The 27,990-nt window shown below is 52.3% G+C and overlaps 1 protein-coding gene across 7 annotated transcripts; it reads left to right on the forward strand.

Annotated features, from left to right (window-relative positions):
• The first annotated feature begins 1,799 nt into the window (after positions 1-1,799).
• TMEM150C (transmembrane protein 150C) lies at positions 1,800-27,990 on the forward strand. 7 transcript variants are annotated; one of them, XM_014949970.1, is made up of 8 exons: positions 1,800-1,855; positions 15,417-15,501; positions 17,677-17,730; positions 17,850-17,882; positions 17,988-18,055; positions 18,708-18,835; positions 22,881-23,058; positions 25,859-27,990. In XM_014949970.1, exons 2-8 carry the CDS (start codon positions 15,422-15,424, stop codon positions 26,065-26,067), a joined length of 750 nt encoding a protein of 249 aa, XP_014805456.1. In that variant the 5' UTR covers positions 1,800-1,855; positions 15,417-15,421; the 3' UTR covers positions 26,068-27,990. The 7 variants fall into 7 exon arrangements, with proteins under 7 accessions (XP_014805456.1, XP_014805455.1, XP_014805459.1 ...); XM_014949969.1 differs by having other exon boundaries at positions 1,814-1,855; positions 15,420-15,501; XM_014949973.1 differs by lacking the exon at positions 1,800-1,855 and adding an exon at positions 3,491-3,508 and having other exon boundaries at positions 15,420-15,501.

Consider the following 27,990-nt stretch of genomic DNA (forward strand, 5'->3'; position numbering starts at 1 on the left):
CAGGGTGAAACTCTGGATAAACGCCACCTTATTTGGGTTTTTAGGAGAAGAATCAAGAGAGCCAATAAATAACAGCAGTCATACTGCGTCCTGGCAGGGAGAGAGGGGAGAAAAAAACGGTAGAGTTCATGTTGTCTTAACACCATGAAGGTCAGGCAGCAAAAGGACCTCTCCACCCCAGGAAGCATCACACAATCACAGAATCATGTGGGCTTGGAAGGGACCTCTGGAGATCATCCAGTCCAACCCCCTGCCAAAGCAGGACCACCCAGAGCAGGTCCCACAGGAACGTGTCCAGGTGGGTTTGAATGTCTCCAGAGAAGGAGACTCCACCACCTCCCTGGGCAGCCTCTGCCAGGGCTCTGCCACCCTCACCCCAAAGAAGTTCCTCCTCATGTCCAGGTGGAACTTCTTACATTCAAGTTTGTGCCCATTTCCTCTTGTCCTGTCCCTGGGCACCACTGAAAAAAGACCGGCCCCATCCTCCTGACACCCTCCCTTGAAGTATTTATAGGTGTTGATCAGATCCCCCCTCAGCCTTCTCTTCTCCAGACTCAAAAGACTCAAGTCCCTCAGCCTCTCCCCATAAGGGAGATGCTCCAGGCCCCTCATCATCTTTGTAGCCCTCTGCTGTCCCCTCTCCAGCAGTTCCTTGTCCTTCTGGAACTGGGGAGCCCAGAACTGGTCCCAGTGCTCCAGCTGGGGCCTCCCCAGGGCAGAGCAGAGGGGCAGGATGACCTCCCTCCACCTGCTGGTCACACTCTTCCTGATGGTTATTTTTGAGCTGTTTGGCTGGGAACGTTTTCTCTCAAAATTCCAACCACAGATTCTTCATGAAGACCACAAAGCCCACCACCCAGAAGGAAAGGGAAAGGGGGTGGGAAGGGGACAGCCTGCCCCGGACTGTTCCTGGGGTCTCTTGCTACCAGGTGGTGGCTTCTTTTGGGTCTTCCAAAACACTTCGCAAAAGGGCACTGCTTCCCAGGAAGACTGCAAAGGTGTCACCACTGGTTTTGGGCGGTGAGCCCTCTTGGAATCACAGAATCACGGAATTGTCACAGTTGGAAGGGACCTCTAGAGACCATCCAGTCCAACTCCTCTGCCAAAGCAGGGCTGCCCAGAGCACATCACTCAGGAGCATCCAGGCGGGGCTTGAAGATCTCCAGAGAAGGGGACTCCACACCCTCCCTGAGCAGCCTCTGCCAGGGCTCTGCCACCCTCACCCCAAAGAAGTTCTTCCTCACATTGGAGTGGAACTTCCCATGGTCCAGCTTGTGCCCGTTGCCCCTCATCCTGTCACTGGGAACCACTGAAAAGAGTCCAGCTCCATCCTCCTTCAACCCACCCTTTAGGAACTTGTAAACATAGATAAGGTCTCCCCTCAGCCTTCTCTTCTCCAGGCTGAAGAGCCCCAGCTCTCTCAGCCTTTCCTCCTCAGGGAGATGCTCCAATCCCTCCATCATCTCTGTTGCCCTACTCTCTCCAGTGCCTCTGGGAGCCCTGGAGCAGCAGCACCCACAGCTCCATGTGGGAATGGCGGGCAGGGAAGGGGACAGAGAAGGAACCAATTTAAATCCCCCTCAGTGGCCGCAGCGCCCGTGTCGCTGAGCGCGGGGACGGACCGGGCCCAGGGGCGGCCTGAGGCGCTGCGGCCGCCTCCCGCCGCCTCCATCCGGCCCTCAGGGGGCTGCGGCCTTTCCCGCCCACCGCCTCCGCCGCTCCAATCCCCGCCCGGCCGGGGCGGGGGCGATGCCGGGCCAACCCCCGCCTCAGCGTCCCCAGCCCGGCCCCCTCCGCCCGGCCCAGCCCCCGCTCTGCCGCCGCTGCCGGGAGCCGCCGCCGGAGCCGCCCGCAGGTAGAACCCGACCTCTCAGCGGCTGGGAGCGACCCTTGGGAGAGACCAGGGACCGTTGAGACCCTCTGCCCTGTTGCCCCCGAATCGTCCTTCCCCCCCGCCTCCGGTGGTGGCCTGGGTGCCCTCGGGCGGGAGGTGGCGGCCGGGGTTCCCCCCCCCGCCGATGGGATGGGATGGGGGGAGCTGGCTGCGGCCTGAGGGGCTGGGGGCGGCGGGCGCTGCCCTCCCCGAGGGGCTGGCAGCAGGGGCCGGCCCGGCCTGGGGGCACCGCGGGTGTCTGCGGCGCTGGGGAGGGGTCGGAAACCCCGCGGTGGTGCCCGTCCCGGAGCTCGCCCGTTGACCGTGGGTTGGTAGCGGGTAGACGAGATGGCTAGAGCCGCTTGAGCCGGGGCCTGAGGGGCTCGGCTGCGGAGGAGGTCTCCCGGGTCACGGTTCTGGGCGTCTCTCTTGCCTGCGGCCCCCTCTGTGGCGTCCCTTTGTGGCTGAGGAGTGTGATGGTGGCAAAGCTCGGCAGGGCCGTCTTTGGCTTCCCTTTGTGGAACAGTGCGTGGAGGAGCCCACCTGGCCGAGGGGGTGGGAGAGGTGTTGCCCTCCTCGGATCCTGTCAGGGCGCCTGAGGTGTGGGCTGCGTCCCCTTAAACTCCCGGGGTGGATGGAGGGGAAGGGGAGAGGTTTTGGGAGAGGCCGTTTGGCTCTGCCGTGGTACCTCGGGGAGGGAAGGGCAGCATCCCGCCTCCGTGATGTCCTGGGGTGATGGTGGGGTCACTTGGGATCTCACTCTCAACTTCTTCTTGCTTGTGCCAGACCTTCAGTTCAGAGCCCTCGGGCTATGACGGTTGGAGAAATTCTAAATTAATAATTCTGAGTTAATAATTCGGAATTAATAATTCGGAATTAATCTTCTCTCTGTTTTTTTTTCCCCTCCCTTCCCTCCCTCCTTCCCTCCCTAAACAAAGCTTCTCGGGGAAGTGACCTTAAGGGTTGTCTGCTCAGCCTTTGTGCAGTCCTTACGCCACAGCACCGTACACATGTACGCTTAATTACGAGTAGCAGCTCAATATGGAGGAGGGAGGCATGTGGAAGGTGTATCCCCACACGCTGACCGCCTGCTGGGTCTTCCTCAAATGGATAGAGCTGCCTAAAAGAAGGGGGACTTGATTCTTGCTGACTTTCTGCCTTTGGGTAACAGGGTGAAGAACAGGGACTCATATTTGCTCGACAGACATCTGACTCCCAGTTTCACGGTTGTAGTGTAAAAAGTAAAATGATTTTCTTGTGCTGTTCTTTGTGCCCAGCTGTCAGCATTTTCCCAGCCTTGATGGTGGAAGTCAGTGCAGAGGTTTCATTTTCCCTTTTTTTAAGATCCTTTGTGCTGCAGTGTTTGCTTTTCAGATGCAGAGCAGGGGTGCGTGCTTGTATGAACGTGGACATTTTCGATTGTTTTTTCTTGGAAGAAATGTCATGTCCAGGCAGCCGGAGATTGCAAAATTGCATTTTGGCCCAGCAGAGACGCTTTAAGGTCCTGACCCTGCAGTCCCAGCTGAAACAATGAGCTCAGGTTGCAGGGTAAGTGAGAGCGAAGCGGCAGAGAAGGAAGGGGCTGTGGGAAAGGAGAGATGATGATTCTAAGCAATATATTGGGAGCAATAAAAGGTGAGGGGGAATGGCTGGCGGGTGAGAGGTCCAAGCTGCTTTGCTTGGACCAGGACTCTGAATGCACGCTCCTCTGTGCCACCAGTTTCCCGTGTGACCTCCCGGCGAGTCACTCACTGCCCCCCATTGTCTAAATCTGGGAGTAATGATACTTTTTGCTGCCTCAAGGCTTGCACAGGTGCCTGGCTTCCCTCGCCTCGGGTCCTGGCAGACTGTAGGAGCAGTCACCTGAGGTGCAGGGATGAAGGTGGGATGGAAGGGAAAGCGGAGCCCATTAGGAAGAGGTGGAGAGAGAAGGGTGGAGTGAATGGCAGGGGGGAAGAGAGGAAAAGAAGACGGATGAAGTTTCAAAAGCCATGAAAGGAACTGTTAAAACAGCCGTAGGTTACCGTGCTTGAGGTTTGGTGCAAGTCTTTATTGCTGAGGTTTCCTTTGGATGGTTGTGCCTGCGAGGGAGAGGTGCTGGCCAGAGCAGCAGTCTCTCTGTAAGGGTGCTGTTGGCTCGGTCAAGAAGTGTTTGCCTTTGGCAGGCACACGCAGACCTGGCTCCCTTGGGGAGGGCTGGCCCTGTGTGCCAGACAAGGAGGGAAGCCTGCTGGCCACACAGAAGAGCAGAAGTTTTCCTCCCCAGCACCCCGGAGCTGCTGAGCTGTGCTCTCCTGTGGAACGGTTGGCATGTTCAGCACGTCTGCTGGGAGAGGAGGCTGAGAGGCTCCCTGGTGCCATTAGGAGAGGTCTGGGCTGCCTCTCCTGCAGGGAGGAGAAGCCTGGGGTACTTGGGCTGGTCTGCTGCATTGGTGGGAGGAGGGCCCACCATCCTCCTCCTTGACAGACTGAGAGAGCTGGGGTTGTTCAGCGGGGAGAAGAGAAGGCTCCAAGGAGACCTTAGAGCCCCTTCCAATATCTGAAGGGAGCTACAGGAGAGCTGGGGAGGGACTCTTTGTCAGGGAGTGCAGTGACAGGACAAGGGGGAACGGTTTTAAATTGGAAGAGGGGAGATTTAAATTAGATCTTAGGAAGAAATTCTTTGCTGTGAGGGTGGTGAGGCACTGGAAGAGGTTGCCCAGAGAAGCTGTGGCTGCCCCATCCCTGGAGGGGTTCAAGGCCAGGCTGGATGGGGCCTTGAGCAACCTGGTCTGGTGGGAGGTGTCCCTGCCCAGGGCAGGGGGGTTGGGACTCAGTGATCTTTAACTTCCCTTCCAACTCTAACCATTCTATGAGCCCTCCTCTCCATTCCCTGAGCTGGGGCAGATCCAGGTAGCTGGGGAGAGAGCTTCTGCCCTCCCTGTCTTATCTCCTGCTCCCCATGAGGAAGCACTGGGATGAGTAGTGGTGTGTGCCTGAGCCAAAAGAGCCAGCAGCATGTCGGTTTTGGTACCACAGGACTGCAGGAGTGGCCTTTGCTACTGGAGATGGCCACGGCTTTGTCAGGGAGGGTGTCCCCAGGGTAGTCTTGAGCTGAATGCTCTTAGAGGTGGTTTAATGTGGTCTTTTGCCTTACAGGAAAGTCTGTGCCTGAAAATATTTGAAAAGACAGCAGAAGTTTAAAGCCCTCTGGATGTGGTGGAGAGGCTGATCTCAGCAGGCTTGGCTCCTGTTTGACAGGTGGAGGCTGTTCTCTGGTCCACTCTGTCCATTCTGTTTGCAACAGATTTGGGTGAAGTGTAATGCTGTGTGGCACCTTCTTCCTGTAGTTCATCCGGGCATCCTCTAAACAGCAATTTATGGTTGCAGCAGCCTGGAAGACTGGTAAATAAATGTACCTAATTGCTACGAATAAGGAATGCTGGCTAGGCTGGTGGTGGACACCACAGAAGTGCCCAGGTATGCTTACTTTGTACTTGTCTCAGGGCACGTGATTTCCACAGGTCTAAATGTACCCAAAAGGCTGACGTGGTAGTGTTTACCCTGGACAACCTTCATGCTAGAGAGGGCATTACCTTAGTAATGACTCTGAAATAATGGACCACACGTCTGTTCCTTGTAGCTCACCCTCCAGCCCATCGTCTCGTTGCTGCTTCTCTGGGGCTTTGTGCCTAACGTGAGGGGAAGAGGACCTCAGTTCGCCGTGTGAGTAGTGGAGGAGGGACAGGTTCTCAGGCTGAAAAGAGGCTGGGGAGGTAAAACCTTCCTGAGAAGGGTCAGTGTGTGCTGTGCCACGCTCCCTAAAGGCTCACAGGCCTTGGGTGTTTTCCCCACGGCTGACAAGTGCAGACTGCTTGGTATGAGTCCTTCGGCTGGTGGTGTGCCCACTTTGGTGTAACCAGAGGAAATGCTGCTCTGGGGACAGGGCACACCTCTTCAAAAGCATAGAGCTGCAAAGTGCAGTGAAGGAAGGAGCTTGTGCTTCTAAACGGTGGATAAAAGAGGGGTAGAAGGGACAAGAGAGATGAAAGAGATGTGAAAGACGGGGTAAACAGGTGGGAAAAGCTCTGCTTGCAGTGCGTGGGGACCTCTGTAGCTTGAGTGTATGTTTTGTGTTAATTGGGGGAAAAAAGTGGCAGGGAAACCTGGAACTGTTTAGGCCTTCCAGGGCATACATTCTTTCATCCATAAGTTACAGAAGACGACAACATAACTGGGAATAACTTCTCTGCGAAGTCTGCTCTTCTGGGCTTAGTCTGTAAGTGGACAGACCTATCTGCCTCTTTCTTCACCAGGATTCAATCTCACATTCTTCGCCACTCCCAACACTTACATTTTTTTTTCCTGATAATGGGACAAACCTTTTGGGCAGGCTGCCTGCTCCCTTCCGTTGTAATGTGTGTCTTGGCTTTCCTTGCTCATGCATATCGGAAATGCTTGAAGGCATTTGTGGTTTTGCAACCAAGGAGCAAATAAAACACCTCCGCAGACCTCTATCAATCTATTAACATGTTGTCAAGATCACTGTACCTTACGGGAGAAGAAACACCCGTTCTGCTTGTTGCCAGTTCGGGCAACAGTCATTAGATTGGGGTGGTTAAGGTGGAAGGTGACGACTGGAACTTCATCATCCTGATGAAGGATGCCTGCATGATTTGTGTATTACGTACGGAGCAAGGAGATGGTTTCAGAGGCTCTTTCCCCACAGCACAGCTGAAGCAGGGGGAGCTTTGCTGTCTTTTATTTTATGAGGAGATAAACAGCCCTCCTCATTTTCCAGCAACTCTTCACTTTGGGGTAAGAGGAAATGGCCTCAAGTTGCACCAGGGGAGGTTCAGGTTGGATATTAGGAAAAATGTTTACACTGAAAGGGCTATCAAGCCTTGGAATGGGCTGCCCAGGGAAGGGGTTGAGGCACCATCCCCGGAGGTGTTCAAAAGATGGGTTGACATGGTGCTGGGGAACATGGTTTAGTGATGTTTTTTTTGTCAGAGTTAGGTTGATGGTTGGTTAGGTTGAAGGTCCCTTCCAATCTAGATGATTCTATGATTCGAAGTGCTGTTCTTGCAAGCATCCCAGACCAAACAGTAAGCTAATTGTGTGAGGGGCTGGGTCTGTGTTGAAACTGTCTTCTAGAGACTTGCCTCAAGGAGAGGTCTGGCCGAAGCGGCCTCAGTCTTGAGCAGCTCTGCTCTCAGAGAGGTGAGAAGGCATCTGCCCTGGGATGCAGGCAGTCCCAATGCTCTTGCACCATGAGGACTTGCTGGGGGCTGGTTGCCACCTGGCTCGTGGAGCTTCTGAGGTTGTGAGGAGCCAGAAGAGCTGAATCTTGCAGTGGGCACTCCCAAGCACAATAGGGTCCTTGGGGCACACCAACTCATAGTACCTGCAAAATGCAGTGCTCCTCAGCCTGCTGTGAGTCTCCCTCTAAGCCCTGGCTGCTCTCGGCTGGTTTCACTGCCTGCTGACCCAGCTCTTTCTGTCTGAACTGAATGTGAACCTTCTGCCTCACCCAGCTCCTGCCTCTGGTTTCTTTGCTTATTGCAGACTGAGGGCCACAACTACCTGAGCCCTGCTCATGGTATGAGCGGGACCTCATGGAATTCAGTGCAGGTCAATGTGGGTGCATGGGTCAGAGCACTGCGCTGTCAAAGGCTGTAAAACACCCCTTCTGTCCTAAGGTGGCAAATTAAATAATTTTTTTCTTTTATAACATTCAGGAGCCTGGTCTTGAAGCAGGACGTTCCTGGTTTGTGTGTCACAGAATCACAGAATCCCATGGGGTGGGAAGGGGCCTCTGGAGATCATCTAGTCCAACCCCCTGCCAGAGCAGGGCCACCCAGAGCAGGTCCCACAGGAACGTGTCCAGGCGGGGTTTGAATGTCTCCAGAGAAGGAGACTCCACCACCTCCCTGGGCAGCCTCTGCCAGGGCTCTACCACCCTCACAGCAAAGAAGTTCCTCCTCATCTTTAGGTGGAACTTCTTACATTCAAGTTTGTGCCCATTTCCGCTTGTCCTGCAACTTCCCGGGGAAACCTGGAGGGCAAGTGTGGGCAAGCAGATGCTAGGAAACAGGATATTTTCCTAATATACTTGGATATTAGGAAAAATTTCTTCACCAAAAGGTTTATCAAATATTGGAACAGGCTGCCTAGGGAAGCGGTGGAATCGCCATCCCTGGAGGTATTTAAAAGATGGGTAGACATGGTGCTTAGGGACATGGGTTAGTGGTTGGACTTGATGATATTAAAGGTCCCTTCCAACCTAGAGGATTCTATGATTCTAATACAGCCTTTTCTGCCCATGTTTTTTGGTGACTAGAAGGTTTCATTTCTTTGGTGCGCTTTGCCCTTCTCCATTAGGTTTGTCTTGGCCAAAGCATTTCATTAGCACACTGAATGCAGTTACAGTGTGATGGGACAAGAAATATGTGTCAGTGTTTCTGTGGGTGAAAGCATTGCCTCTCATCGTTGCAGGATTATTGAAGCATCTCCTACTTCCCCCATGAACAACCCAGAGATGTCTTTACCTTTTCCCATTTCTTTCTTATATAAATAAATGAAAATAGCATTTCTTCACGCCCTTGAGATGGTAGGTGGGTACCTGGGGCAAGCAGAGCATCATACTGTACTCAGCACTGGTAAGTACACCTGGAGTGTTGTGTCCAGTTTTGGGCACCTCAATCCAAGAGAGATCTGGAGGTGCTGGAGCGGGTGCAGAGGAGGGCAACGAAACTAGTGAAGGGCCTGGAGAAGAAATCTTATGAAGAGCGATTGAAGGAGCTGGGACTGTTTAGTTTGAGGAAGAGGAGGCTGAGAGGGGACCTCATCACTCTCTAGAGCTACTTGAAAGGCCCTTGTAGAGAGGTTGGTGCTGGTCTCTTCTCCCAGGTAATTAGTGACAGAACAAGAGGGAATGGCTTCAAGCTGCAACAGGGTAGGTTTAGAGTGGCCATTAGGAAACAATTCTTCACAGCAAGAGTGGTCAGAGACTGGAATAGGCTGCCCAGGGAGGGGGTTGAGTCACCATCCCTGGATGTGTTTAAGAGCTGTTTAGATGTGGTGTTGGGGGAGATGGTGTAGGGGAGAGCTTTGTAGAGTGGGGTTAAGGGTTGGACTGGATGATCCCAAGGGTCTCTTCCAACTTGAATGATGCTGTGATTCTATACCCTGCTGACAGAGGGGATCGCTTCTTTTCCTGTTCCCCACTATTTTGTTAGGTAAAGTCTCTGGCACGCCAGTCTCTTTCATTGCGCACACGGGCTGGGAACCTTGAGATAAACCTGAAAACGTTCTGCTTTGTGGTGTTGGCATTTGTGGTTTGTGGGTGGCAGGTTATGGAATGTGCTGGTTTGTGTCCGCTGAGTTACAGTGATTAGGTATCAAGTGACTGTGGTTATTTTTGCTTTTTATAAGGAACAGAGAGCTATAGTGGGCGCCCCCAGAAGACAAATTGTGTTTAGCCCCCTTTGATCGTTGCTGACTGGCAGCAATTCTTCATGACTTGCCGTTATGTTCTGAACAGCAGCATCCTCCTCCCAGTGCTTCTGGCTTTGTACCTGTTCTCTGAAATGGCTCCGTGTCCCAGCGCTGTGAAATGCAGGAGGAGTGTTGCTCTGGGGTATATTATGCAGCTCGTGTATGTGCTCTTGAAATGCAACTGTGTGCTCTCATCTTAAAAAAGACCTATGATTCTTGACTTAGCAATTTCGTCCTTCCTGACATTCATGTTCTCTGGCGAAAGCAACTTCAAGAAGAGCCCGTAACTTTGCTTGGCAGATGAAATTAAGATGCCAACATTTAATGAACCTTGAACAAGCAGCAGTGTGTGTTTGGTGAGCTGCTGGCTGTGATTGAAGTGTGTACATTAGAGGAAAGGGAGCTTAATTGATTGAGGGGCAGTGATGGGGCAATGGTAATAAAAGCAGAGCAAACAGCTGTCAGTCTGAATAGATTTAGACTTAAAAATGGGAATGGGGGAGGGTAAGCCTGCGTTGAGAAAAATTCTCAAGATGCACCCCCAGCGGTGTTCCTGTGAGACCCTTTGCAGTTCTGCACCTTGGCCCCTGGCAGCAGGAGTGCACCTCAGGGGGGTTTTTGCAAGTGCTGGTGTGACACCATGAGTTGGGAAAGACTGGAAAACCGGAGCCTGTGCTTTTGGTAAGCTGAAAACACGTTTTTATTAGCATTGTGAATCCATTGCACCACCAGGGCTTTCTGTCGCTGAAAGCCTTCCTGTACAAGCCTTAAAAATGGCAGACGAGCAGGTGTGTGCAATTCATAGCTACCTCCTGGGTGCAGCGTGTTTATTTGGGAAAACATGGCCCAGCAGAGGTGGCTGGAGTTGTCACCAGGTGGAGTTGACTGCTCAGATTTGGCAGCACTGGTCACGGTGGCAATCTGGAACATACCTGTGGAGAGGAATGCTAGCTTTATGTCATCCCTGTGGAGCAATTAGCTGTCAAATAAATTGTTGCTACATTTCCCAGGGAGGATTGAGGTTCTTTTTCCTTTGCTCTCGGCATTTTATTTTGGCTAAACTGTTGTGGTGCTTCAGGGGAGGCTGTCATTTGGATTCCTTCTTCTCTCGTTCCTGACTGCTGTTAGAGGCGCTGGTCCTAGCGTGCATGGAGGCTTGAAGACATGAACATTCAGGCCATCCCTGAAGAAGACCCAAAATGCTTGCTGAACACCAGTGCAAAGCTAGGCGGGTTTGGACATTGCTTGGGGTTTCTCCTTTGGAAGGAAGTGAGGTTACGTGTAATTTTGTTCCTGGCACCTGAATAAACCACAGCAGAGAGCAAATGAGAAATGTACAGGAGCTGAGTCCTGGTTTTAAACCATCCTCTGCCCACATGGAGGTGGCTCCTGTGTGGGCTGGCAGGGGCCAGCAATGCTGCTGGCCATAGCCCCCCTGCTCCTACGGGATCACGGGATTGTCAGAGTTGGAAGGAACCTCTGGAGATCATCCAGTCCAACTCCCTGCCAAAGCAGGACCACCCAGAGCACATCACTCAGGAGCATCCAGGTGGGGCTTGAAGATCTCCAGAGAAGGGGACTCCACCACCTCCCTGGGCAGCCTCTGCCAGGGCTCTGCCACCCTCACAGCAAAGAAGTTCCTCCTCATCTTTAGCTGGAACTTCTTACATTCAAGTTTGTGCCCATTTCCTCTTGTCCTGTCCCTGGGCACCACTGAAAAAAGACCAGCCCCATCCTCCTGACACCCTCCCTTGAAGTATTTATGAGCCTTGATCAGATCCCCCCTCAGCCTTCTCTTCTCCAGACTCAAAAGACCCAAGTCCCTCAGCCTCTCCTCATAAGGGAGATGCTCCAGGCCCCTCATCCTCTTTGTAGCCCTTTGCTGTCCCCTCTCCAGCAGTTCCCTGTCTTTCTGGAACTGGGGAGCCCAGAACTGGTCCCAGTGCTCCAGATGGGGCCTCCCCAGGGCAGACAGAGGGGCAGGATGACCTCCCTCTACCTGCTGGTCCCACTCTTCCTGATGCCCCCCAGGATGCCCTTGGCCTTCTTGGCCACCAGGGCCCATTGCTGGCTCATGGGCATCCTGTTGTCCACCAGGACTCCCAGGTCTTTCTCCTCAGAGGCGTTGTCCTTCCTGGGTGTGAACCCATCTGGCTGTGAGGAGAGGGGTGCAGGGGGTTATGTTCTCTAGGAGTTTCTTTCCTAGGGGCTGAAATGAAGGTGTCTGAGCTATGGACCTGGCTTCCTGTCAGGATGCTGTGCTCTGCCCTTGTCATTCGTCTCACACGCCGTGGTTTTGGATGTGGCTCTCTGTGAGCGGTCAGCAGAAGGAGACTCCGTGTGGCACGGGGAGGATTGAATCCAGGGCTATTTTCCGAGGCAGTTGGGTCGGTGGCCGTGTGGGACTGACTTTGATAAGGCTGGGCACGGGTCCTGCCCCCACCCCGTGGCAGAGCTCAGCACACCCTCATCGTTATCTGGGCACCATTGTTGCCTTTCCCTACCTCATCCTGGGCCTGTGTGTTCCCTTGCTGCTCTGCTGGGGGGGGAGAGTCCCCTGCCACCTCCCTCTCTTCGTGACAGACAATGCTGAAGTAGCTTGTGGAGGCTCCTGTTCCTTGGCTGGAAGGCAGAGCAGCTGTGGCAACGCCTTAATGAAGACAAGTGTTACAGCTAGTATTTGCTTTTACTGCGTAAATGAATCCTTTGTACCTTTCCAGAGGGGAGGGGTAAACAATAAGATCTGCTGTCCCTTGACCTGAAGGAATCTTGTTACCTTGTCTTAGTCCAGCCACCACCAGGGAAAAGAGGAGAGCTGAGCACTGTGTTAGCATCAGTTACAGAGGGGACACGGGCTGTAACAGGAGGTGCCATCGCCTGCCTGCTCCCCTGCAGCCAAGGCAGGGGCAGGGAACTCGACTGTGGTGTGTCTCCATGTGTGGGGTGCCAGCGCTTCACGGGATCAGGGAATTGTCACAGTTGGAAGGGACCTCTAGAGACCATCCAGTCCCACTCCCCTGCCAAAGCAGGGCTGCCCAGAGCACATCACTCAGGAACATCCAGGTGGGGCTTGAAGATCTCCAGAGAAGGGGACTCCACACCCTCCCTGGGCAGCCTCTGCCAGGGCTCTGCCACCCTCACCCCAAACAAGTTCTTCCTCAGATTGGAGTGGAACTTCCCATGGTCCAGCTTGTGCCCATTGCCCCTCGTCCTGTCACTGGGAACCATTGAAAAGAGTCTGGCTCCATCCTCCTTCAACCCACCCTTTAGATCCTTGTCAGCATTGATAAGGTCTCCCCTCAGCCTTCTCTTCTCCAGGCTGAAGAGTCCCAGCTCTCTCAGCCTTTCCTCATCAGGGAGATGCTCCAATCCCTCCATCATCTCTGTTGCCCTACGCTGGACTCTCTCCAGCAGTCCCCTGTCTCTCTTGAACTGGGGAGCCCAGAACTGGACGCAGGATTCCAGTTGTGGCCTCCCCAGTGCAGAGCAGAGGGGGAGAATGACCTCCCTTGGACATTGCAGCCCTGCAGCAGGTGAGGTGGCTTCCTCCTGGAGGTGGTCCTTGCCATCACCAGTATGGGTATCCCAGTGCAACGGGCAGCACTGGGCTAAGGGAGCATGTTGGTGGGCAACGTTTCACAGAACAGTGGTGGCAACTGCCACAGCAGGGGCTGTGTGGGGAACAGGGCTGTGAAACCCTTTGTGTTTGTAGGAACAGAGATGAGATGGGTAGGGGAGTCTAGTCCACCATCACTGATAACTTCTTCTGATCTGTTACAACACGCTAAGAGGTCTGTGTACGTGCTGGAGCCAACTGCCCTTTTAAATTGACGTGCTTAATACTTACATCATCTCGTGCTCCCTGTCTGCTCCCAAGTCAGGGAGGAGACCTTATCTGGTTGCTTTTAGGGTCTTTTAGGGTTTACAGTTCAGCCACGCTTGAGGCTGACTCCCTACAGACAGCACCAAATTACGGCCTCGGGGTTTTGTGCGAGTGTGGTGTGGCTCAGGGCACCGTAAGGGTGTTGTTTTGTGCTCCTGCCAGGTGATGTGCAGGGAGGAGAGGACAGCCGACCTGTAGGGGCAAGCGTGGGGCTGCCATGGAGGGTGTGGGGAGCCTCATCTCAACTCCTTCAGCCTCATCAGTGGTTGGGGCCCTGAGCAGCATCCAGCCAGCGTGTCCTTTGGTACCTGGGGATGTCTTGTGGGAGCGGTGACCTGGGGGCTGGCTGTGACATGGGCGATGGTGTCTTCTGGGGGTCCTCACAGCAGGGAGAGGACATGGCAGCAGTCCCAAGAGACCATGGGTCTTCCTGTGCTGCCGATGTAGGAAGGCCATAAGAGCTGAGGGATGGATGACCACATGGGAGCTTTCTTCTCAGCTGAGAGAAGACAGGCTGAGAGAGCTGGGGGTGTTCAGCCTGGAGAAGACAAGGCTCCGGGGAGACCTTAGAGCCCCTTTCAATATCTGAAGGGAGCTACAGGAGAGCTGGGGAGGGACTCTTTGTCAGGAAGTGCAGTGACAGGACAAGGGGGAACGGGTTTAAATTGGAAGAGGGGAGATTTAGATGAGATACCAGAAAGAAATTTGCGGTGAGGGTGGTGAGACACTGGAACAGGTTGCCCAGAGAAGCTGTGGCTGCCCCATCCCTGGAGGGGTTCAAGGCCAGGCTGGATGGGGCTTGGAGCAACCTGGTGTGGTGGGAGGTGTCCCTGCCCAGGGCAGGGGGGTTGGAACTCGATGATCTTTAAGGTCCCTTCCAACCCAAACCATTCTATGATTCTCCGGAGCAAAGGGAAAGAGTCATTGCTTTAAGGACCTGGATGAGGTAACTGAGCTGCCAGTACAAGAAGGCTCTAATTATAGAATCATAGAATTGCCCAGGCCGGAAGGGACCTCCAAAGGCCATCTAGTCCGACCCCCCCGCAGTCAGCAGGGACACCCCCAACCAGACCAGGTTGCCCAGGGCCTCATTGAGCCTCACCTTGAATATCTCCAGGGATGGGGCCTCAACCACCTCCCTGGGCAACCTGTTCCAGTTCTCCACCACCCTCACAGGAAAGTAATGAGAGTAATTAAAGTAATTTCAGTAATGAAAGACCATTGCATCTGAGCTGCCCTTGCTGTCCCTTGGGGGGCTCAGTGACCCCAGGGAATGCCTGCCCTGCAGCAGCCTGTAGGAGGGAGGAGGAGGAGGCAGAGCATGGGGGGGCTCTGAAAACACATCAGGCGCTGGAGCTGTGAGCCTCGCAGGGTCTCTGCTCTGTGTCTCCTGGTTGTGCTGGTGCCTGGAGGAACCTTTATGAAGGAGGGCAGAGCACGAGGAAATATTTGCTCCGTTGTCAAAGGACTCACAGGGACACGTAGGACTTTCTGTGTCCGCAGCACAGCGTTCCTTATCCTCACTGGAGCAGCCCCGGATGCTCGCTCCGCATGATCTTGCCTGGAGGACAAATGCTTCCTCAGGAGGTGCAGAACTCACCATCCTTCTGCCCTGTGCGGGGTTTCGGGGTGACTTGCAGTTTTTAGCTGATTGCTGCAGCCAGGATGGGAGCTGGCCGGGTGCTCTGTGGGGACTGAGGAGGCAGCACGTGCATCCTTCTCCCTTTTTTGCTGCAGGCTTTGCTGGGGCAGCGTGTGTGGAATCCCTAACGATCCCGGGAAGGAGGCTGCCTTGCCTGCTGCCGGTGGGGAGTTGCAGGGAATTACGGCTGCGGGTCTTGCGGTGTCACCTTGTGCAAAACGCTGGAGAAAAAAAATGCTTTGGAAACCACTCAGATTCTGTAGATGGATGTAGATTTGAAAAGTCTCCCCCTCCGTGACTCCAGGCTCTTGGTGTGCCTTGGTTTTTATGCAGGGTGCGGATGGTGTTGCCTGTGAGCAGCAGCTTAACCCCTTACGCCAGTCATGACAGTATGAAAGGTTTGCAGCACCATTAGGAGCTTGATCTCAGGATGCTTTGGTACCCTGCTGTGTGGGTTCCTCTTTCACAAGAAGGGGACACAAGGCAGGTAAGCACCTCCGCCCTCTTTCTTCTGTTTTTACTCTGTTCTTTGTTTCCAGCAGGTATGGATGGGAAGAAGTGCAGCGTCTGGATGTTCTTACCTCTTGTGTTTACCCTGTTTACATCAGCTGGATTATGGATAGTGTAAGTTACCTCCTGCTGGTTGTTTGGGAGAGCAGCTTAGGCTGAGGCAGTCAGAAGTACCAAGGTGGTGTGGGCTGCCCCTCAGTACAAAGTGTTTTTGGGGATGCTCTGTCCTTGAGTTACTGTGAGGCTGGGAAGGCACATGGTAGGGTCAGGGTCCAGTCCATGCTAGTTCAGGGCTTGGAGGATGACATTTTTGTCCCTGAGCTTTTGTGCTCCTCAGGCCAAGTTTATCACCTTGCATTCTTCGTGGCACATGTTACTGGGAGCTGCCTGAAAAGAGACAGACAAAAAATGCAAAAATTCCCTTCCATCGTGTTTTCTTTGAATGACTCAGCAGAGCTCTTGGAGAAGCACCGATGCCCTGCTTTGGGGTGCAACCTCAAAATCTGCAGCATCCATCCCTGTGCTGGCAGCCTGCCAGCGCCTTCATGCTGACAGCTTGCTTTCTCACTAACTTCTTACCAAAACGCACAGGAGAGATGCATTTCCCTGAGCTGGGCTGTCTCCAAGCGTGTAGGCAGATGCCTGCAGCATGAATTTGGGAGCGATAAATCCAATCAGCCACTACGTTCAGCCTGAGCCCAGCATATATCCTCCTTGTGTTGTAGGATTTGTCTTTGGCTGTGGTCTCTGGATGTCATTTTTCAACAGCAGAGACAACTTAAGCCTGTTTCCTGTCCCCTGTTGCTCTTCTTGCCCCATCCCCTCTGTTTGTATTAAAACAACTTCTGTGATGGGGGGACCATGGTAAACCAGATCGCACAGAATCACAGAATGGTATGGGGTTGGAAGGGACCTCTGGAGATCATCCAGTCCAACCCCCTGCCAAAGCAGGTTCACCCAGAGCAGGTCCCACAGGAACGTGTCCTGGTGGGTTTGAATGTCTCCAGAGAAGGAGACTCCACCACCTCCCTGGGCAGCCTATTCCGCCACCCTCAAAGCAAGGAAGTTCCTCCTCATCTTTAGGTGGAACTTCTTATACTCAAGTTTGTGCCCATTTCCTCTTGTCCTGTCCCTGGGCACCACTGAAAAAAGACCAGCCCCATCCTCCTGACACCCACCCTTGAAGTATTTATGAGCCTTGATCAGATCCCCCCTCAGCCTTCTCTTCTCCAGACTCAAAAGACCCAAGTCCCTCAGCCTCTCCTCCTAAGGGAGATGCTCCAGGCCCCTCATCATCTTTGTAGCCCTCTGCTGTCCCCTCTCCAGCAGTTCCCTGTCCTTCTGGAACTGGGGAGCCCAGAACTGGTCCCAGTGCTCCAGATGGGGCCTCCCCAGGGCAGACAGAGGGGCAGGATGACCTCCCTCCACCTGCTGGTCCCACTCTTCCTGATGCCCCCCAGGATGCCATTGGCCTTCTTGGCCACCAGGGCCCATTGCTGGCTCATGGGCATCCTGTTGTCCCCCAGGACTCCCAGGTCTTTCTCCTCAGAGCTGCTCTCCAGCAGGTCACCCCCAACCTGTCCTGGTGCAGGGGGTTATTCCTCCCCAGGTGCAGCACCCTACACTTGCCCTTGTTGAAGTTCATCAGGTTCCTCTCTGCCCAACTCTCCAGCCTGTCCAGGTCTCGCTGGATGGTGGCACAGCCTTCTGGTGTGTCAACCACCCCTCCATGTTTTGTGTTATCAGCAAACTTGCTGAAGGTACATTCCATCCCTTCACCCAGGTCATTGATGAATATATTGAAGAGGACCCAGTACTGACCCCTGGGGGACTCCACCCCAGCTAGACTCTGTGCCCCTAATCACAACAGTCTGAGCTCTCTTTCAGCCAGTTTTCAATCCCCCTCACTGTCCATTCGTCTCATCCACACTTCCTAAGCTGACCTATGAGGTTGCTGTGTCAAATGATGAAGGAATGAAATGATTCAGGTTAAACATTAAACCATTCCCCCGGTGGGTTGTTTTTAAGGCAGCTCAGTTCAGTGACCCCTCGTGTCGACCCGACCACGCGAAAGAGATGCAGCATCAGGGCAGGTACATCCATAGGGACACCGGGGTGTGAGGAAAACTGCCCCTGGAACAGGGAGGAACACAGGCTGCCTCCAGCAGATCCTGCTGGTGGGCTTGGAGATGCTTAATGTGTTGTTGGAGTGATGTTTGCAATTGAAGCCAGGATGAGGTTTTACACGCTGTTTTAATCTTCTTCTTTTTCTTTTTTTTTTTTGGGTAGGTACTTTATAGCTGTGGAAGATAACAAAATTCTCCCTTTAAATATACCAGATAGGTAAGAGCTGATTGTGGACTTTACATTCCGTTACTCGTTTCTTTGAAATAATAAAACAATGAAAGCTAAATGGGAAAGAAAATCTTGAATCTTTGTTCCTGTGCGTTCATGTCTCTTAGGAAACCTGGTTCCAAAAGACCACCTTATATAAGGTAAGCATATGTCGTTCTTCTTCCAACTTACTGTTTTAATTAATGGTTGTTATTTGTGTGTCTCTGCCATCCTATGGAGTTACAATACGCTTTGTGTTTTCCAAGTATTGCAGGTGACACACCTCCTGCGAGCTGCGTGTTTAGCCAAGTCATGAACATGGCGGCATTTTTAGGTAGGAACCACAAGGGGAACGTTTCTTTCTCTCTCATAATTTGTTTTAAGAAGTCACTGAAACATAAGTAATACCCCATACGTATTGTTCTTGAACCCGATGATGTAAAATCATTTAAACCGTGGTTACTGCCCATTAGGACAGTATTATTTTGTCTTCATTTGTAGAAAGAAAGAATGAAGCTGGATGCATTTGAACTTCATTGATTTCTGATTTGTTCTCGTGTTTTTAATTGTCTCATCTTAGCCTTGAATTTGTTTTTCATTGTATGGTGGGTTTTTGTTATATGTTGTGAATGTGAGATAATTGCATGTGAATATTGGCAAATGCAGCAACTGAATATGCAAAATATCATCCCTGCCAAAGTACCCCCTAGCCTACTCATCCCTAAATTCCCTTACTAAATCTGTGGAAGTTTACTGGGATTTTCCAGCAGTGGAGGTAAGAGGGAAATACCACAGAGGAGAAGTATCTGAAAAGTACTTGAAAAAACGTGTCTGTGTTTGGTTCTTAAAACTGTTTGTTACCTTCACCTGTATATCTATTTTGAAGAAATTATCCCAAACTTGGTATGCATTGGTTCTCACTTATGAAGCAGGAGATAATAGCATGTTCTACTAATGACACGCTGTGTCTTCTGTTTCCTTCTCAGCGCTCGTCATGGCTGTCCTGCGCTTCATTCAGCTGAAGCCAAAGGTGCTGAACCCTTGGCTGAACGTCAGCGGGCTGGTGGCATTGTGCTTGGCCTCTTTTGGGATGACCCTACTGGGCAACTTCCAGGTACTGCACCCTGGGCTTGGACTGCTGTGTCCCTGCTGCCAGGTCCCTGCTCTTAGAGTCATAGAATCATAGAGGTTGGAAGAGACCCTTGGGATCATCGAGTCCAACCATCTCCCCTACTCTACAAAGTCCTCCCCTACACCATGTCCCTCAGCACTGCATCTAAACGGCCCTTAAACACAGCCAGGGATGGGGACTCCACCCCCTCCCTGGGCAGCCTGTTCCAATGCCCGACCACTCTTTGGGTGAAAAATTCCTTCCTAATGTTCAATCTAAACCTCCCCTGTTGGAGCTTGAAGCCGTTCCCTCTCGTTCTGTCACTAATTACCTGTGAGAAGAGACCAGCACCAACCTCTCTACAGTGTCCTTTCACGAAGTTGTAGAGAGTGATGAGGTCTCCCCTCAGCCTCCTCTTCCTCACACTAAACAGCCCCAGCTCCTTCAGCCGCTCTTCATATGATTTGTCTTCCAGGCCCTTCACTAGTTTCATTGCCCTCCTCTGCACTCGCTCCAGCACCTCCAGATCTCTCTTGGATTGAGGTGCCCAAAACTGGACACAATACTCGAGGTGTGGCCTCACCAGTGCTGAGTACAGGGGCACAATCACCTCCCTACTTCTGCTGGTCACACTATTTTTGATACAAGCCAGGATGCCATTGGCTTTCTTGCCCCCCTGGGCACACGGCCGGCTCATATTCAGCCACTTGTCAATGAGAACCCCCAGGTCTCTTTCCTCCAGGCAGCTCCAGCCACACTTCCCCCAGCCTGTAGCGCTCTTCTAGCACATCTGCTTAGGTCTTTGAACTACCTGTGGTGGGAGCCCAGAAGATAATGTGTCTGGCTGTGCCCCTGTCCCAGCAGGTACAGCCTCCTCTCTGTACCACGTACGTGGCTCCAGTGGCACGCTGAGATGAAGGGACAGGGTCATTTTCGGGTCTTCCCAGCAGGATTTGCACCTGTGTGCTTACGCTTGAACTGCCACGAGCCAGAGCGGGGAACCGACTGAATCCTTGAGCCCTGGGGGTTGGCACAGAAGGTCCTGGGTAGAAGGTTTGAGCTGGAATCACAGAATCACAGAATCTTCTAGGTTGGAAGGGACCTTAAAGATCATCTTGTCCAACTGTCAACCTAACTGACAAAAATAGACACCCGCACAACAAACAAGGAGCATCATCACTAAACCAGACCTCCCAGCACTACATCAACCCGTCTTTTGAACACCTCCAGGGATGGTGCCTCAACCACCTCCCTGGGCAGCCCATTCCAATGCCTGAGAACCCTTTCAGGGAAAAAATTTTTCCTAATATCCAGCCTGAACCTCCCCTGGGGCAACTTGAGGCCATTTCCTCTTGTCCTGTCGCCTGTGACTTGAGAGAAGAGACCGACCCCCACCTCTCTACACCCTCCTTTCAGGGAGTTGTAGAGAGCAATAAGGTCTCCCCTCAGCCTCCTCTTCTCCAGGCTGAATAACCCCAGCTCCCTCAGCCTCTCCTCATAAGACTTATTCTCCAGACCCCTCACCAGCTTTGTCGCCCTTCTCTGGACCCGCTCCAGCACCTCAATGTCTTTTTTATGGTAGGGGGCCCAAAACTGGACACAGCACTCAAGGTGAGGCCTCACCAGTGCCGAGTAGTTTCCATACGCATCCGTGTGAACAGATGCACAGATTTAGCAGAGAGTTGAGTGTCCTTCATTTAAAACACATGTTATTTAAATCTACCTCGTGCTTTGTCCTCAGGCTGGCCAGGAGAGGGACACAGCAGAGGAGTGCTATGACCTCTGGTGTGACAGCTACCTGGGTGAGGTCCCTCCAATTCTGGATGTGTCCTGCAGCACTATACAAACAAAGGAGGAAGCTGTCAGTGCCACAGCGTTGCTCTGCAGGGTTGGTCGGGTGCCCACTGTGGGCATGAGTGTGTCTGTCAGCTCTGCGGTGAAAATCAAGGCAGTAGAGTCAGTAGCACTCGGGTGTCCCCGTCCCTTTCATAGAATCATAGAATCATTCAGGTTGGAAGAGACCCTTGGGATCATCGAGTCCAACCATCTCCCCTACTCTACAAAGTCCTCCCCTACACCATGTCCCTCAGCACTGCATCTAAACGTCCCTTAAACACAGCCAGGGATGGTGACTCAACCCCCTCCCTTTGCTGTCTTCAAAGCTCTGCCTCTCACTGGGGTGCAAGTAGGGACCCCCAATAATGGCAGGAACTGAGATGGGTCGGTGCAGGCTGGCTTCTTTCCTGGCTTTGCAGGCAGGAGATATTTTTCCTGCCAATACAGGAAAAGTACTTGTTTTGTGAAGGGTCAGTAACTGTTCAGGTTGTGGAGCAGTTGCAGGAACTTTATGTCCTTTACGGTTGTCTGGTTTTTTTTTTTGTTCTTTTGGTTGTGTGGTTTGGTTTGCTTTGTTTTTTTTTAATGAAGTGTGAGATAATTTAATTGTTTTGGACCTGGTCTTCCGAATTCCACAACATGAGCCGAAACCTTGGTCTTGTTTTTTCATGAGAGCTTCCCAGCCAAGAACTATGAAGCTTTTGTAATGGCCTTGTCTGAGTGTGAGAAGAGTATTTCTGTTACAGGGTGGGCACTAGGAAGCAGTTTCAACCCCTGCCTCTTTTTTTAGCTCCTCAGAGCAAATGATTCTTATTTAAAAGTGGATACTTTTGAATTCTGAACTAATTATCCGCTCCTTGTTAGTTACCTGTATCCTTGCTTGATCTTTTGCCAAACCATGAAAGCAGGGGGTGATGAGACCTTAGTTCCCGCTTTTCCCTGTCTGACTGCTGAACTGAATGTGGCATTAAATCCTATTTATGGAAAAGTACAGATTGGGTGCCTTTAGGGGGACGTTATGTCTGTGAGTCCCTTGCAGTGCAGGCTGCCTTGGGAAAGGCAGACGAATCACAGTTTTTCCTGTACAATGATTTGGACCCTACTCTTGGGGAAAAAAAGAATAAAAATCAGCGTAGGGAGGAGAGGGGAGAGATGAGTGGAAGCAGAGTAAGCAGACTGCTGTCTTGTAGATTGCATCTTGTCGGATGAGACTTTATTAAATCACCAAACGGGAGCCAAGGCTGCAGGGAGGAATCACAGACTGCTGATTTCTTTTCTAGAGAAGCCTCAGAGGCAGAGGGAAAAGGGAAATTGTTTGGCTTCAGTCTAGTCCGTCCTGGGCTTTCTGAAGGAGTTTGCAGGCTCGAGGGATCTCTCTTGCTCATTGAACCTGGCTGTCCTTTTGCCTTGCAGTACTGCACAGTCACCGAGTCCCGTGAGACGAGGAACAGGGGAGCCCTTGCACTCTGGAGAGGCTGGGCTCATAGGCCCTCAGACCCCAGTGGTCGAGGACAGGCAGGAGAAAGGAACAAGGAGTCAAGCTTTTTGGTGGGAGAAGCTTCCCAAGCCAGGACCATGTGTTTTGGCTCATGCTAGTTCAACTGAGGTGTCAGGGCTCTGGATACCCTCTGCCCAACGCAGCTCTGCTCCGTGGCAGGGAGCTGTACGAGACCCCAGCGGGTTGTCCTTATAGAATCATAGAATTGCCCAGGCCAGAAGGGACCTCCAAAGGCCATCTAGTCCGACCCCCCCGCAGTCAGCAGGGACACCCCCAACTAGACCAGGTTCCTCAGGGCCTCATTGAGCCTCACCTTGAATATCTCCAGGGATGGGGCCTCAACCACCTCCCTGGGCAACCTGTTCCAGTGCTCCACCACCCTCACAGTGAAGAACCCTCTCCTTGCCCACCCTGCCCGTCACGTTGAGCCAGGGAAGGATTGATTTCGGAGCTCTGCCTCGGTGAGCCGTGTCAGGAAGCTGGAGAGGCAGTCCCCAAGCAACTGCATTTCCCACTGGGCTTGGGTATTGGGCAGAAGGTCTCTTTGCTGTGACAGCTGTCAGCTCATCTTGGTGATGTACACCTTGCACCTCTTGCAGAAGAAATAACACAGCATCTCTGTGATTCCCACTCTCCTCTGCTGCACCCCAGCCGCAGTCCCAGGCAGCTAATTCCTGTTGTGTCCAAACCAATCACTGTTTTGTTTGTTGCCAGCTTTCCAACGATGAGGAGATCCACAACGTGGGCACGTCGCTGACCTTTGGCTTTGGGACTTTGGCCTGCTGGATCCAGTCTGCTCTCACCCTCAAGATCAACCTGAAGAATGAGGGACGGAAAGTTGGGATTCCACGAGTGGCTCTGTCAGCCAGCATCACCCTCTGCGTGGTGCTCTGTATCCTTTTGTGCTGCTCCCTGGGAAGGCAGGTGTCAGATGTGACCATGAGAGGCCTGGAGCATCTCCCTTGTGAGGAGAGGCTGAGGGACTTGGGTCTTTTGAGTCTGGAGAAGAGAAGGCTGAGGGGGGATCTGATCAATGCTTAGAAATACTTCAAGGGAGGGTGTCAAGGGGATGGGGCTGGTCTTTTTTCAATGGTGCCCAGGGACAGGACAAGAGGAAATGGGCACAAACTTGACTGTAAGCAGTTCCACCTAAAGATGAGGAGGAACTTCTTTGGGGTGAGGGTGGCAGAGCCCTGGCAGAGGCTGCCCAGGGAGGTGGTGGAGTCTCCTTCTCTGGAGACATTCAAACCCACCTGGACACGTTCCTGTGGGACCTGCTCTGGGTGGCCCTGCTTTGGCAGGGGGTTGGACTGGATGCTCTCCAGAGGTCCCTTCCAACCCCATGTCATCCTGTGATTGTGTGTCTGACACTCTCTGCAGCAGGGAACATTGGCTCTTCTCACATCTGTCCTAGGATCTCAAAGCATTTAGGAATGCTACTCAGCCTTTCTTCATGGCATGGTCCTATGATGGCTCATTTTGCTACTTGCTACGTTTTACCAGGACGCACTGCTTCACAGATGGGCTCATTTCCTCCAGAAACGTTTCTAAAACTTCTTAGTGATATCCAAAGTGGTTAAAATATTGAATAGTATCTGTGTGATTTAATGGCATCCCTGCTTACCTACAAGGTAGCATTTAAGATTATACAAAATATTGAGATAAAAATTCTCAGAACAAAGGAACAAGGGAAGAAATCAGGTTTCTGAAGATGAGAAGATCTTGGCTTGTTTGTCAAAAGGTTCCAGGGTGCTACATCCAGCTCTGCCTTTTAAGACAGTTATCACAGTCAAGAGCTGCTGGGTCACGTGGACTTCAGGTAAGACTTTGCAAGTGGGATTTGGGCTGTGAGGTCTGTGGTCACTCAGGGAGACAGGCTGAGGCAGACATTCCATCCCACCCACACACACACACACACTGGCTTTGCAAAGACTTGGGGTTAGCTCCCCATCCCACCCAGCTTGTGCATAACCCTTGTACTCCAGGGAAAGTAGAAGATCACAGAATCTTCATGGTTGGAAGGGACCTTTGAGATCATCGAGTCCAACCACAAATAAAAAAAAAAACAAAACCAAAAAACCAAACCAAACAACCCACCCCACAAACAGACACAAACCAACAATCTCAGGCAGCCCTGAAGTGCCACGTCTACACGTTTCTTAAATACCCATGAGATAAAAATTCTCAGGAGAACAAAGGAACAAGGGAAGAAATCAGGTTTCTGAAGATGAGATCTTGGTGACTCCACCTGGGTAGGCCCTTCCAGTGCCTGACCACCCTCTCAGGAAAGTCATTCTTCCTCAGATCTCATCTAAGATTCTAAGATCTCCCCTGCCCCAACTTCAGACCATTTCCTCTGCTCCTCTCATGATTCCCTTGGGAGAAGAGGCCAACCCCCACCTCTCTACACCCTCCTCTCAGGGAGCTGTAGAGGACAATGAGGTCTCCCCTCAGCCTCCTCTTCTCCAAACTCAACATGCCCACTTCCCTCAGCCTCTCCTCGTAGGACTTGTTCTCCAGACCCCTCCCCAGCTTGGTGGCTCTCCTCTGGACACGCTCCAGCAGATCCTTCAGCCAGACAGAGTATGCTGTTTGCTGAAATGAAGCTTTGGTTGTTTACACAAAGCTCAAGACGAAAGGTCTCCGATGACCTGCTTTGCGCAGTTAAAGCCCGGGAGAGGCTGCTTGTTTGCTTGTTCTATCTGTGTAAGGTGTGTGGTTCTTGTAGTGCAGAGGAAATTCTGAGAGACAGGAGAGCCAGTAGGCTTGGAGGAGATGTGCGTTGGGCTAGGGCAGGCCCCCAGCTCAGGAAGTTGTCCTCTGCTTTAGGGAAGCTGAGAATTGCTTTTATAGAATCACAGAATGGTTAGAGTTGGAAGGGACCTCAAAGATCATCAGGAGATGATCCTGAGGGAGCTGGGGTTATTCAGCCTGGAGAAGAGGAGGCTGAGGGGAGACCTTCTTGCTCTCTCCAACTCCCTGAAAGGAGGGTGTAGAGAGATGGGGGTCGGTCTCTTTTCTCAAGTCACAGGCAACAGGACAAGAGGAGATGGCTTCAAGTTGCCCCAGGGGAGGTTCAGGCTGGATATTAGGAAAATTTTTTTCACGGAAAGGGTTCTCAGGCATTGGAATGGGCTGCCCAGGGAGGGGGTTGAGGCACCATCCCTGGAGGTGTTCAAAAGCCGGGTTGATGTAGTGCTGGGAGGTCTGGTTTAGTGATGATGCTCCTTGTTTGTTGTGTGGGTGTCTATTTTTGTCAGTCAGGTTGACGGTTGGACAAGATGATCTTTAAGGTCCCTTCCAACCTAGAAGATTCTGTGATTCTGTGATTCTGAGAATCCTGGCAGATAGGGGTCTGCAGCCAGATCCCCAGCTCGCTGGCTCTGTCACTGGCTAATTGGGTGGTCAAGCCAGTCAGTGACTTCTCTGCACCTAAGTCTTGCCCACTGTACATGTGTATCAGCCTGAATTGTGCTCAGGAGGATGAGGACAGGAGAGCTGCTGTGCTCCATGGGCATAGTTGGACACCCGCATCCCTTCCATCCCTGGCTCCACATTTGCACTCTCCTGATGATGGCTGACTGCCATCCAGCTGACTTTATGTCAAGATTTTATTGTCTCCCCTGGTGGCTTTCTCTCCTCGTGGTCGGTGTCTCTGCTCCCGCGGGTTCTCCTTGACTTTCCTCTTCCAGATTTCATCCTCATGGCGCAGGGCATCCACATCCACGCTTCCAGGATCCAGTGGGGTCTGGTGATGTGCTTCCTGTGCTACTTCGGCACCTTTGCCGTGGAGTTCAGGCACTACAGATTTGAGATTGTTTGCTCCGAGTACCAGGAAAACTTTCTGAGCTTTTCCGAAAGCTTATCGGAAGCCTCCGAGTACCAGACAGATCAGGTGTAGCCTGTCCTCTGGCAGGGGGGAGGGGGGCAGGTGTGGGCTCATGGGTTAAACATGACCTCATTTACACTTTTTTGATGAGTTTGTATTCATGTGCAATCACGATTGTATTGCCAAAGGGCTCTGAGGGTGGCTGTCTCATCAAGAGCCAAACACAAACAGATGTCTGCTGGAAAGAGGAGTGGATTCTTCTCGGCAGCAGCAGGAGAGAGCACAAGGTGTCTGTGCTACCAGTGACTCTGGCTCTGTCACACTCCTGTAGTTCACAACATCCAACAGCCGGTCCTCGTGATGCCCCTCCGCGACGGGCGCTCCTCAGCCCCTTCCTCAGAGGATGACATGAAGGAAACTTGATTTCTCCAGGCACCAAGAGTCTTCAGGAGTTGCTGGTTCCCCGAGTCACCGGGCTACATCTTCCACCTGTTTCTTGCATTGTTTTCTTTGCTGCCAACCAGTTGTAACTCGGTTGGGTGAGAGAGAGCGGCTGCTTCTCCTGGAGCTGGAATTGTGCGCAGCAGAAGACCTCAACCCACTTGGTTTTTGTGGCGAGGCTGGAAAGTGGCCATGGCGAAGGCCAGGTTTGGGAGAAACCACGCTGTGCTCAGGAAAGGAACCTTGGCCTGATGCTGCTTTGTAGCTGGGCAGATCGTCCCCAGAGCCAGGAGAGGTGGCGCAGGGGGGAGTACTTCAGACTCGGCGGTGGAGGCTGCTGGATTAGGACAGCAATGCCTGCGTGCTCTGAAGATGACCCAGAAAAGGCTGCTCTTTGTGTGTCCTGCTTCCACCACGTAGCGTGTGTAATATGTCAAAAGCTTTTTTTTCTTTTTTTTTTTGATTCAGCGAGGGGGGGAAACATTGTGTCAGAGACACTGGGCTCACCGTGATGAGAACTGAACCCTTCCAGGTGATTCTGGGCGTAGGGTTTGGTTTTGCTCCTCATACACTTAAGAGAAGTCAAACTTCAGATGGGCTGATGCTACACCAGCCCTGGGCTCCCTGGCCACCCCTCCACGTGGCCAGTTGTCCTGAGTGAAGTTTGCCACGGGTTTAAGGGGGCTCCCAAGGTGCAGGGACGTGGTTCTGCCCTGGAGGTTGGTTGATGTGGCCCGAGGGCTGGAGGTGCAGGAAGGGAAGAGCAAAACCAGAAGGGGCTTCATCCTCCCTCAAGGGGTGTATTCAAACAAAAGGTCTGTTTTCAAAGAAAAAGCAGGGGCTCAAAGCTCCTGTTTGAAAACCTGCCTTGGGGAAGGCTGCTGTGTTGGCTGGGCAAGGGTTGCTTCTCATGAACATGGCTCCTGTTTTCCTTCACCGGTCAGGCTCAGCTTAGGCTTGTGTCTTGTCTGAGCTGCAGGAAAATAAGCAGAAATTAAAATGGTGGCAAGACATTGGAAGGGGAATTCCTACTGCAGCGTGGCGTTTAGGAGAGAGGGAAGAGGAGAGGCAGGAGAACGTTCAGTCTTCTGCAAAGGTCTTCTCCTGAGAGGAGAAACAGCTGGGAAAACTTCCGTCCAAACTAGTCTAAGTAGAAAGCTTTAAAGCCAGCCCTTTATCTTCTTGTGAGCCAAAATTCCTTCTCAGGCAGCTGTGTTATAATTCCAGAGCATCTCCAGGCAAAAGAGGGTTGTTGTTGTTGGGCTGCTGAAGGGCCTCTTCCTTGTAGCTGTGCTGGAAGCTTCTCTGGAGGGACGTGGTCCAAGGACACGGTGGCGTTAAGGCACGGGGGTCCCCGACACCCCCCGAAGCTCCTCCTGGGTGGGGGACAGGAGGGGACAGCCTGGAGAAGATGCAGGTGGAGATCCTCTTACACGGAGCACAAAACAGCGATTCGTTTCAAGGGTATTTTACTGTAAATAGTCCACCGTGACTTCTTTTTTTTTTTAAAGTCAACTGATACTTTCAGTTTATTATTTTATATTTTGCAATTTT

The sequence above is a fragment of the Calidris pugnax genome, unplaced genomic scaffold (genome assembly GCF_001431845.1).
Source record: "Calidris pugnax isolate Ruff unplaced genomic scaffold, ASM143184v1 scaffold42, whole genome shotgun sequence".
In the NCBI taxonomy this organism is placed as follows: domain Eukaryota; kingdom Metazoa; phylum Chordata; class Aves; order Charadriiformes; family Scolopacidae; genus Calidris; species Calidris pugnax.

Coding starts and splice junctions, on each gene's coding strand:
- TMEM150C (XM_014949967.1), top strand. CDS start 12,852: ATGACCTCCCTTGGACATTGCAGCCCTGCAGCAG. Junction 17,731..17,849: donor CCTTTAAATATACCAGATAG/GTAAGAGCTGAT, acceptor CATGTCTCTTAG/GAAACCTGGTTCCAAAAGAC. Junction 23,059..25,858: donor CACCCTCTGCGTGGTGCTCT/GTATCCTTTTGT, acceptor TTCCTCTTCCAG/ATTTCATCCTCATGGCGCAG.